The 12,470-nt window shown below is 33.9% G+C and overlaps 1 protein-coding gene across 17 annotated transcripts in view; it reads right to left on the minus strand.

The window, feature by feature from the left end:
- Ppfia2 (PTPRF interacting protein alpha 2) overlaps positions 1–12,470 on the minus strand; it is a 341,255-nt gene that overhangs the window by 53,000 nt on the left and 275,785 nt on the right. For all 17 annotated transcript variants that reach the window (XM_026784468.1, XM_026784460.1, XM_026784459.1 and 14 more), the window contains 4 exons: positions 11,632–11,869; positions 9,525–9,554; positions 6,319–6,449; positions 4,330–4,484 (listed from right to left, as the gene is read on the minus strand). In XM_026784468.1, the coding sequence (XP_026640269.1) occupies positions 4,330–4,484; positions 6,319–6,449; positions 9,525–9,554; positions 11,632–11,869 (554 nt within the window). The remainder of the gene's footprint in view (positions 1–4,329; positions 4,485–6,318; positions 6,450–9,524; positions 9,555–11,631; positions 11,870–12,470) is intronic.

Genomic DNA, 12,470 nt, shown 5'->3' on the forward strand with positions numbered 1-12,470 from the left:
ACATATGCTTCTGTCCCAAGTTTAAAGAACACAGAGGCCCTTGTTGGCTTTTAAAAGTTCTGCATCTGGTCTTCCTGGAACTCACTGTGTTCAGTCTGCTAAGTCTTGTACCCTTAATCAGAAGTCTTTTGCATTCAGGGATGGCCTTTACTTTGAATTTTTTATGTGTTTGGAAAAAAAATAGGTCTTTGTAAAATACCTTAATAAGATTATATTTTACCTAATATATTATTTGAATAGTAGAGTCAGAAACATAGTATATGTAATCTTGGTGTGAACAAGAGAAGTTTTATGTGTGTCATTTATGGATAGACATTTTTTTTTTTTTTGGTTTTTCGAGACAGGGTTTCTCTGTGGTTTTGGAACCTGTCCTGGAACTAGCTCTTTTAGACCAGGCTGGTCTCGAACTCACAGAGATCCGCCTGCCTCTGCCTCCCAAGTGCTAGGATTAAAGGCGTGCGCCACCACAGCCCGGCTGATAGACGTATCTTACAAACTATTCATTTCACTCCAAAAACCTGAATTCACATTGATTCATAAATTTTTAATTATATTGAAAAATGAGGGCTTAATACTATACCCTATATTCTCTTTGTATTTAGTGTATGTAAAAAATATGAAGTCACATTCAAAAAACTTATTCACATTTTTCAAGTAGAAGATAAATATATTATAGGTATATATATATATATATACATACATTTGTACATATATATAAATTTTAAATAGAAGGGATTTAAGTTATATTTAAGCATAAAACTGCAAATCTTCAAATAATACTAATCTAATAATAACAATAATTTAATTTTTAGAAAATGTCATCCTCCAAATTTAACCAACATATCAGAAGACAGTCATTGAAGACAATTGTTACATATCTTTTGCATATCTTATTGCTTGCAGTTTGAGGACTTGATTATGATATGGCTTCTCTCACTCACAGAATGAACTAGGAAATTAGTTACTACTGTTTTTCATAATTTATTTTTACATTTAATTTGTAAAGCTGGATATTACTAACACAGAATCTTGATATAAATTAGCTCGTAGCCTGATAATCTTATTACTGAACTGAATAATTGTTAGAAGGCTCTTTAATCAAAACGCATCAGTTACTGTTCGATTTCAATTTAGCATTGTGAAGATACAAGGCCAAATTTATTTTATTCATTATATTCATGTGCAATTAATGCAGTGGAAAGATTTTTATGATGAAGGAGACTCACTGTGCCTCTTATTTGGAAAGTCATTTAGTGGCTAACTGAAATTCTCCTAGGAATCATTTTCAAACCTGAAAATTTCCATTATGCATAGTGACAGAATATTTTAGTTTATTTTCAATGTGCCATCCATAAATTATCATTTATAATCAGAGTACAACAATAAAAGTGTTCTCTTAAAGTAGAGCTGAAGTGAACGATTGACTTAAAACTCATAAAATTCTTTATTGGTCCACATGGTTCCACCACAAATTGATGCAGCAAACCTATTCAATGCTGATGAAACACTTTCAATTTTCAGGTTGTTGGACGGATCACACAATATAAAATATAAATAAATTTATTTTTTAGAGTAATAAAAGAACAATTAACTTGTGATTTAAAGTTTTTCAGGAACTCAACTTTTTAAATATAACATGATCATTTTTTAAGCAATGGAAATTTTGGAAGAAAAAAAATTCTATAATGAGACTGCATAAATAGGTTTTCTTGCTTCCTGACTTTGGAAGAGTTGATATATTTGTTACCATAATTAAGTATAACTTCATATATTCTGTTTTAAAAATTCAGAGTCTCTGAAAGTATAAAACAAAGCTTAGGTTTGTAGGAGAGTGTATTTTCTAGGTTTTAAATTATATCTTAGATATCCTGATAAAATGTAATCTTGATGAAAAGATCCTTAATGCTTTAGTATTTTATCAAATTCAACTGAAAATAAGTATAAAATTTTTTATGTATAAGGACAATCAAAATATTTTAAAGGGAAAAAGTAAATTATATAACCTCAGATAAGCATATACACTAAAATATAAATAAAGATTTCTATTTTAGCAAACATTTTAATGATACAATTGTGAGTTCTACAATATATTAAAAATAACAAATAATGTGGTAAAGACCATGATAGGTCAGCAAATTAAAAGAAATAAACATTTTGAGTGGTATGTAGACATACTTAAAAATAGATTTTCATTTCTGTATATCAAAGTGTAGAAGAATGAAAATAGATCCTTATCTATCACCATGCACAAAACTCAAGTTCAAATGGGTCAAAGACCTCAACATAAAGTCAACCACACTGAACCTCATAGAAGAGAAAGTGGGAAGTACACTTGAAAGCATTAACACAGGAGACCACTTCCATAAACCCAGTAGCACAGACATGAAAGAAACAATTAATAAATGGGATCTCCTGAAACTGAAAAGCTTCTGTAAAGCAACGAACACACTAAACAATACAAATGACAGCCTACAGAATGGGAGAAGATCTTCACTAACCCCCCCCATAAGACAGAGGTCTGATCTCCAAAATATACAAAGAACTGAAGAAATTGGTCATCACTTGCTATGTTATATTTCTTATTGCCTAAGGATCCTTTATGGGAAATCAAAATCCACAGGTTCCATTTCAACAGCTCCATTCAGTTATGCTTGTCACACAGGCACATGCATACATGCATATCAGCTATCATAGGTCACGCTGCTTTGTGTCGTCGAACAGCCTGGATGCCAGGGAAGTGATTGTGAATAATTTGAATAAACCTCATAACTTTAAGATCATAAGTAGAAATATTTTGGTGCTATAGCAGAAAATTAAGCCCAGGTGATGGGGTAAATAATAGTTTCTTTAAAAGAGTGAGCCCAGAACATATTTGAAAATCTGTATAACTTTAACATTTACCATTAGAAGCAGCTCAATCTTTTCCTAACAATTTAACTCTAAAGAGATATATACAGGAAGATCTACTCCCTTCCCTGGACTCTGGTCAGGATGGAGGATATAAAGTTCTCTGCTATTGCTCCTGTGTCATGCTTTCTGCTTCCCACCATGATGTTCATGGTCTAACCTTCTAAAGCTCCTTTGCATAAGAGGTGCTTTGGTCATGGCGTCTCTTTACACCAATAAAACAGCCACTAAGAAGATATTCCATTATACCAAAGTGCCAGTGGTTTATATTTTATTTCAGAAATTTCAATTGCTAAATTTATCATTTCTATATGAATGAATGTATGAATGTGCATGTGTCTTTTTCATAATCATATACTTACCTAGTGTCATTTAGTTCATGTATTCATATTATCAGAAACTGATAATAACTTATCCTAGCCAAACTTCTAAGGCTTTATTGCTTCCTGCTAATCTCATCTTTATTTCTGAGAGGTATTAACAAGATACTGTGATAGCATTTACGTATCTTTTGTATTTTATCCCCTTGTTATTTTGTCTGACATTATAGTTCCTTTTGGTGTATGTAGACTTTATCTCTTTTCTGAAAAAAATATTTTAAGTTCACATAATTAAGATTTGATATTTATAGATATTCTAAGTGGAAGCATATTTTTCTATTTCTTTTTGCCTGGTAAATTTGGGTATGTGATGCCTATACATATTCTTGTAGGTGAGTCCACACGAGCATATAGGTGTGCGTGAACATGTGTGTAAGTGTGTGTATGTTTGTGTACACGTGCATGTGCTTGTAGTTGTCTTCCTTAATCATTCTCCATCTTATCTTCTTGTTTGCGTGTCACGAAATGAAGCTTACTCATTTAATTAGGGGACCTGTCAAGTGAGCTCCATGGGGACACCTATCACTAACCTTACCGGCAATGGCCTTACAAACATCTCCCACCATGTTGACTTTTATGTGTGCTCCAGGGATCTGAAATCAGGTCCTCATAACTACCTGTTTTCCATTTGATCAACTGAGCTCTCTCTCTCTCTCTACCTCCTTTTATGGTGATCACTTGTCCTGAAAATTCCTAAGACTTTGTTTACTCATCAATAAAATATGGGTGTCAATAATAATGCTTGATTAACTGTGCTAATGCAACTTTATCATATTAGTTTTTTAAATATTAGTTATTTAAATAGTTTTTTTAAATAGTCCAGCTATCGCTGTTAACAAAGAAACCAAAGAGTTGATTGTCTTACAATATTGTTTCACTGTAACTTTTATTTAGCATGAGTCAGCTACATTGGCTTTATTAAGCGGCTTAAATTGAAAGCTCACTAGGTATGAAAAGGAAATTAGAGCTGAGAAATGAAACACAAGGACACTCAAAAGTGGCAAATCCCAGTGAAAATAGAAAGTGAAAATCTTGTACTTACGAAGCTGCCCGAGTCGGGCCTTTTCTTTTTTACCAAACAAGCGCCCTATTGAAGACTTGATTCCTTTCTTCTTGGGGGCTTTGTGAAGAGAATCTTGGCTGCTATTGGCACTGCCAAGCCCAAGGCTTTCTGGCTCGAGAGAGGCAGATAAACTGCTGCAAAACACAAAAGAGGAAGAACTGCTCATTCTGATGCACTATCCACAAATCACACAAGGCATCTTTCCTTTAGAAGTGACAAAAAGGAGGAACAAGGAAATTTAGAATGTGATTCTTCCCCTTTCCCCCTCATTTTTCTCCAAGTTATTGAAATGCATCTTTCTTGGTTCCATGGGTCTCCAAATTTTCAGTAGAAAAAAATTGCATTATTTTGTTCCAGACATCTTTTTTTCCCTCTATTTCCTATATACCATCAAATTAATCGTCCACCTTAGTCCAATTTAACATCTTTATATTTAGTATCTGTTTATTGAGCATTTGGTCCATTATTATTTCCACACAGTTTTTTTTAACTTTAAAGTGAATGACACATGGCATTCCTTTAATTGTGAAATTGAGGCTACTAACTTTTGTCTTGATGGGAGTTGCTTTATCCATCCTTCTTTATTGCTCATGAGAAACAAATTCATTTATTATAAATGCCATCTTACTGAGATCTAGAAGCAACATATTACAAATGCTCATCACTGTCCTCCTGGTCTATGGCTATCAATAAAATACTATTTTGATGCACAATAAACTGAAATGACTTCCAAATGGTTGATCAATTCTCTATTCTGATAAGTATGTCTGACACTGTCTTAGAAAGAGGAGTTCACCAGCTATTGCTATAGCATTGTACACTTTGCTGCTCTATGCAGTCCTTAACGTTTACTTATACACCCAATATAATTTGATTTTCTATACTCTCCCCTACATAAATAAAAGCTTCTCATATAACAATGTATAATCCTCTGCTCTTGAAGAATAAAGAAGTACAAATTTTGAAAGTAGTAATTGAAACCGGTCAAATAGATAGAAATGCCTGTCTGCACAGAAATCCCACTTTTCAAAACCATTTGTCATGAAGCTACTAATGAGAAGATGTGCTGATTTTTTAAGTCATGCTGCTTGTGTTTAGAAATGTTGCTGCCATTGACAACCAGGAAGAGGTCTGGGGTGTGAGATGTAAACTAAATGCTGAGGCATATTGGTGCTCTTGATTAGAGAGACCAGTCTGAAAGTTTCAGCCATTTGGATAGGACACTATGATGAAGCTTATGGCATATGAAATGCTTCCCCAACATTTAAAAAATATTTGGGTTTGTGTTCATTTTAATGCTAAGGATTTTTACCTGAGGACTGAGAATCAGAGCAGTAGCATAGATATGTGACAAAAGAAGTCCAGGAATAGATTTTTCAGATCTCACTTTCTCTTACAATACCTACAACAATTTATAGTCTTGTCCCAGAAATCCTATAATTTCTATCACTAGTCATAAATATAATAGAAAATCTTTTTTAAATATAGAAGAGTAATTTACATATGGACTTGTCACAAAGATATAAAATGTTATCTTGCAAATTTGAAGTTAGGTATATGATTGGAAATTTTCATATGTCACAGAGATATGGAGAAAGGGAGAGCAGGAAAAGGGCATGATAGAGAAATATAATTCAAGTCAAATTATGTGCACATTAATTATATATATACACATATATATATGTCTGTGTGTGAGTCTTGTGTACATGAGTGCAGAGTGCTTGTAGAAGCCAGAAGAAGATGTTGGATCTCTTATAGGTGGAGTTATAGGCATTGATGAGCTCCCTAAAGTAGGTGATAAGAAGCATTCTCTGGTCCTCTGCAAAAGCAGTAAACACTCTTAACAATTGAGACATCTCTTGAGTCTTATTATTTTATGAATAATACAGCAGATTATTTGACAACAGTGATGGAAGAAGAAGAATTTGGGGAAGAGAATATTTCATGTGCACCCTGCTTGAGTCTTACCTCCGGGCATCGTTGTGGTAGGAAGAAGGGAGTGTGTGAGTCATTCTGACGGCTCTGGGCGTTGGGGGAGGAGAAGTTTCACATTTAATTGTTGCTTTATCCTCCCGTCCATCTTCTTCCACCACTGCAATCTAGAAACAGGAGTAGCGTATCCAATGAGCTAATTATAATTTCAACTGAACTTGCCTCAAAGCAAGAATCATTAATGGAAGGGTACTAGAGTAACTCTAACACAAACAAGTATGTATTACACAGGCAAATTGATATTATTAATGATGTGATTTTCATATCTTTTTAAGAGTAAAGATAATATATCATTAAGCTAATTAATTAATTATATAAAATATGGTTTAAGAGTAAAAAGTTTCATATATCAATAAAGAGCTGTTCTTGCCATACATGGATATACACATTTTTATTTTTAGGACTGCAAACTGAATCCATCATCTCTCACATGAAACAAGCATACATTTGATGAGTCATTCTCGCAATCCCTGAATATATGTTCCTTACAAAAGTCTCTAAACACATATCAGAAAATGTACTGAAAGAAAGGGTGTTATGCCTAGTAAGGATCTCATGAGAAATACATCCTTAAGCAAGAGTGTGGAAAAGGGGAAGGCAGTTGATAAAATATGATTTATCAGATAAAGTGGTTTAAATTAGTCAATAAATAAAAAATATACCAAGCATGCTTAATATATGCAGTGGGTTATAAGAAAGATAAATATTTTTCTGAGGAGAAAAATGAAAGGTAGAAACATAATTCCTGAAAATTGTTTGATTTCATTATGGGTAATGGGGAATTTTGAAAATAAACACAAAACAAAACAAAAAAACAGAAAAGATGAGAAGCAAGTTAGTAAAGAATAATGTTGCTCAGAACATATAAAACTACTTGAAAATCAGAGAGGGAAATAACAAAAAGGACTTTAAAAAACTTGACAAAAATCAGTGCATAGCACACTTTATTTAGAAAAATGAAGTTATGGAAAAATTACTATGAATGCATGATTCTGGAAATACACTTGAGAGGTTCTTATGTGACCACAGCATAACTTAGAACTGCATTCTGCAGAAATGCCTTGCTTGTGTCTACATTGAGTATACTATATACAGAGGTTTTTATATACAATGAAGACCACATGCATTCCTGGAACTTAATGCTGTTTTTTTCCCAATCATTTTTCTCCTTAGATTATAATTCTCTTACAGTTCAGGGAGAGTCCTGAATATAATTCCTTCCCTCAATTCAACCCCAGAGTCCTATCTGAAGGGTCTTTTCAGTAACTGTTTCCAGAGTGGCTCCAGTGTGATAAAAAAAAAAATCAGATTTGTAAACCTGCATTTATTCTAAACTCTTTGAGCATAGTTCAGGTACTAACTAATTAGCAATTTCACAGTTTCATGATCTAACCATAGTTCTTTTCTACAATTGTTCTTGGTAAGAGTACTCATTTCTACTTCACATTTTTTCCTAAAACATCGTCATATAAAATACACTGCCACGCACCATCAGACCACACTCTTCCCAGTTTCATTTCTTTAAAACACCAAACTCAAATAAATGGATCCTAGGCTTTGTTGTAGAAAAACTTTGCAATTAAGAATTAGTTAATAAAATTGATGTAATAATGCTTATCCTTAATTCATTCTTCAGACATCTAAATGAGATCAAATATATAATTATTTAACTGGCCACACAGCAGTCCTTGGTCAGTGGTCCTCTTTTTGTGACTTCTGTTGCTCAACATTTTTCTATGCAAAATTTTTCACCCTAACTTTTTATTTTTTTATAAGACCAAAGTTTTAAAACACTATTATCTTTTATTTTTTTCTAAATTTATGTTTGTCCTAGACCTTTTTCAACAGGTAGAGAAAGTCGAAATCTGATGAACTATATAAGGATAAATTTTATTGTTTAGAGCCAACTTAGAGTGTTAAGTTAAACTTATAGTCATATATACATTATATATACATATGTACTATGTAGTTATATATAGATATTTATTCCTCTAGATAGGTCATAACTAAAAAAACACAGAAATATCTACCAATTTAATTTGTGCAGTTATAACATAGCTTTCTTTAAGGAAATAATTAATGATGTTTTCTGGATTCAGATATGCTTTAGCATATACCAACAGCCAAATCTTCTTTAAAAAAATTAAAGGTTTATTTATTTTTGTGTCACATGTATGAACATTTTCTCTGCGTATATGAATGTACGGAGGCCAGAAGAGGTTATTGGACCTTATGGAGATGGAATTAAGGATGTTGTGAGTCATCACGTAAGTGCTGGAAACCAAACTCCAGTCTTCTTTGAGAGCAGTAGGTGTTCTCAATGGTTGAGTCATCTCCAGGGCCCCCAAGCTCCTCATCTGGAAGGTGCTGTAAGTCAGAGGACCTGCTGTACCTCTGAAATCTGTCCCATCTGAGATCCTTTGGCAGAAAGCTTTGCTGTTCATATTTATCAGAATAGATGGGATTTGGTGACTCTGAGTCAAGTTCATTGCCTCTCATATTGCATTCATGTTGTACTTAGTGTCTTGATTTCTATCTCTATTTTCTCTATTTCCTGCCTGGCTACTAACCAATCAGCACGTATTTAAAACATGATTGACAGAATACAGAATTGTCCTACACCATCACCCTGAACTAGTTCTATCAATCATAAACTTGCTTAACCTGCTTTTTCTTCATTTTCTGAAAGAGATCTCAAAACAACTCCAAGCAGCTATGTTTTCATCTTACTTATGCCTCTTGGCTACCTTTTGTGATTTCTCAGGGCATGTCCCCTCTTCTTTTGAAACTGGTAAAGAATTGTTATATTTTGCTTCATAGGTCTACCAAGATCTGCTGGCTCATCCTCACCAAGTAATAATAAATCCAACATTAGAAACAATACACAGTTAAAAAAAACAACTGAAAACAACCCGTGCTGCTCTAATATTGACCGTATGCTATTCCCACTCTGCCATGGGTGACTCATCTGAGTTAATTCTCATAACTGAATCTTTGCCTAGAAACCAGAAACAATGTGATTTTAAAATATTTGCTCTTTGGATCATATTTAAAACTAAGTAACACATAAATACATCAATATTTATATTTTATGCTAATAAAATAATTTTGAAAATAGTATTTTAAATGCTTTATAGAAAAAAAGATACTCAAGTAATAAACATAGAAGTTATTAACAGTACCTTTCTCCGATGTTTTCTTAGATCACTTGGCTGCAGCAGGCAGTAATAAAAAGAAGCATAAAAAAGGACTAATTAATGATTACCATCTGATAATATTACAGTTTGGTTAGTATCTATAACCTAGATGTCATTTTTATTTTTCTTCATTCTGTGCTTTCCTGAATTTATACCTTTTAATCATCCTAATATTGATTATATAAATTTTGAACTTGAACTTTTTCCAAAAAGGTTATTTTTCCACAACATTTTTTTATAGATTAAAGACCATCTTACTATAGATCTTTATAAAAACACTGAAGTTAGAAACAGAGTTTTATTGAGTGATAAAGACTTTCTGGATTACATACATTGCTTTCCTGGCACAAATATTTTCATAACTATTTTTCTTTCAAGAGTTATCTTAAAGCACTAAAATGCCACTCATAAGTTATCATGATTAGTTATTATTATGAGGCTAACAGATGATGTTGAAGAATATAAGGGGATGTAGAAGGACATTGTGGAAAGATGGCAGAAGAAGGGGTGTCAGAGGAATAAATAACATAATGATGTTTTAAAACATCATGTCAAAACATAGATTTCATATTTTTCCTTAATATGTATATGTATTCCTATAAATAGTTTAATTAGAATTTCACAGTTGGGATAATACTCTTCCTTAAAGCCATATGTTATCAAGTAAAACTCAGTGCCAAGTGTAGAATACCTCCCTTTGAGTTGTTGGTTGGTGATATTCTGGAGACATCCAAAAGTATGCAGATTACTGCTATTATTGTGAGTTGTAAACCAGAACTTGATGATAAGAATCTATTGCTCAAGACACCACACATTTTGGTCACACAACTTAGAGTAATGAGGTTGGTACTAGCAGGAAGTTTCCTCCTATTGTTAGCATTTAAAGTAGTAAAGGTGCTATTTGTCATGTTGTAAGAAGAGTGCATCCGCAGTCTTACCCATTTGTGAGCACTGTGAGCTACAATAATGATGAGATGGCAGGGTATGTCTAATTGTTCAATAGTGATACAAGTGTTATGGAGGTAACCGACTACTTTTGGATTGTGTTCAGGAGTGCTGAACAGGAGGAAATGCATGCCCGGTACTGTAATACTGGCCAAGAACCTATGGCTGGGCCCTGGGGTACACCCACTACTATTATTCTGATAGGTAAATATAGTATAATACTTCTTTCTCTTTTGTATCTCTGTATCCAGAGATTGGTGCAACTCACAAACATAATAGGAATTTTTCTTTGTTCACCGAATGCTTCTGAATGCAGAAACTCAACAACTGGTCCATATAGAGAGAGCATGTGTGAGTGGAGTGCTCAGCCACAAAGGAGACATCTATATCACTTCTCCCACAAGACTCAGGTACTATTGAGGAAGAGGTAGCAGAAAGATCAAAAGAGCCTGGCTTGAGGAGAGCTGGAGCAAAACTGTCTTCTGGCTATGCTAAGATTGCTGTATTCATGAGCTTCTTTTCCTGCAAAAGTCTTGCACAAGGTCAAGCCAATCAGTACTCTATTATGGGAGAAGAAGTGGATCCAGAGGAGCAACGGAGAGTTGATGACTTTGGGGGAGTGAGAATTGTTTTTTTTTGAGATTGTGTAGGTCAAACAAAATCAAATGGAAGGCACCATTTCTGAGAATATTTGGGCACCACAAATAGGACTCAGCAGGTTGTTAAAGAGAAAGATAAGGGTTTTCAGGAGCTTTTGGAGGGGGTGTATGGAGTAGTAGGCAGGGAAAAGGTGAGAAATCAAATGATCAAAATAAATATCCAAATAAGCAGAGTATGAAATTCTCAATGATTGATAATGTACTGACAATTATAATATCAGTATAATACTAACATTAAGAATATATTTTAAAAGCAAAAAGAAATACTTCATCATAAAAGCATAAGTAAATAGGTTCTACTGTTTCCTCACTCCTAATGTGATTGATGGATGGCAGGAACTACTACAAAAGGCTGTGGTGGCAAAGAAATTTACACATTGTTTTCATGTTTAAAGAGACAATAAAATGCACAGAAAGCCAGCTGAGAGGCATATCCTGTGGTTAAGCACAAATAACAGATCAAGCTTGTCTCGAAGCATCCTCATTACCAGGGTCATGACTCCCATGCGGTCCATTTCCCTGGCAGGGCTTCTTGGTGTGAGCTTTGGTGTTGAGTGTCCACTCGGGGGAGATGAACTGGCCAGCGAGGAGGCTGTAACAGAGGCAGTGATGGAAGTACCGGGATGGACCCTTGCCAAATTCAGACCTTCCAAGCTTACGCTAGCCACTCTGTTCTCAATTTCTTCGGCACGCAATTCTGTAGATTCCTTTTCTTCTTGAATTAGCCTAGAAGATAGAATCATTTTTTTTTCCATTATGAGCATTATGAGATTGCTAGTGGCAATTGGATTTCACCCAATACACTACTCAGTTAACTACTGTGAAATTTTATTTCAAAACTAGCATTTCTGTTTCCTTCTGAGGTTATACAACTTTAAACTGCATGGAATTACTGGCTATGACTAAAAACATCTGTTCTTTTTTCTTTATGGCATATAGTAATTAGAATTTCAAGTTTGACAGCTTTAGTTGCACAATGGAAACTTTCACTTCGACTGTCTCTTCTGTGTGTAATGTGTAATAAAGCATTTTCATATCTACTATAAAATAATTTATAATTAAAACACAACTTCTATATGTTTCATTATCTCTGAAGTAAAACACAAAATGATGAAGACAGGCATGGTGGTATATGGTATATGCCTATAACCCCACTTCTTGGAAGACAAGAGAGATGTAGTATAATAATGATGTCAAAGTCAACTTGGGCATCAAAAAGAGTTTCAGAAAAGCCCAAATGTAGATTCTCTCTCTCTCTCTCTCTCTCTCTCTCTCTCTCTCTCTCTCTCTCACACACACACACACACACACATTCAGCTTAAACTTA

The sequence above is a fragment of the Microtus ochrogaster genome, chromosome 24, assembly GCF_000317375.1.
Source record: "Microtus ochrogaster isolate Prairie Vole_2 chromosome 24, MicOch1.0, whole genome shotgun sequence".
NCBI classification, from domain to species: domain Eukaryota; kingdom Metazoa; phylum Chordata; class Mammalia; order Rodentia; family Cricetidae; genus Microtus; species Microtus ochrogaster.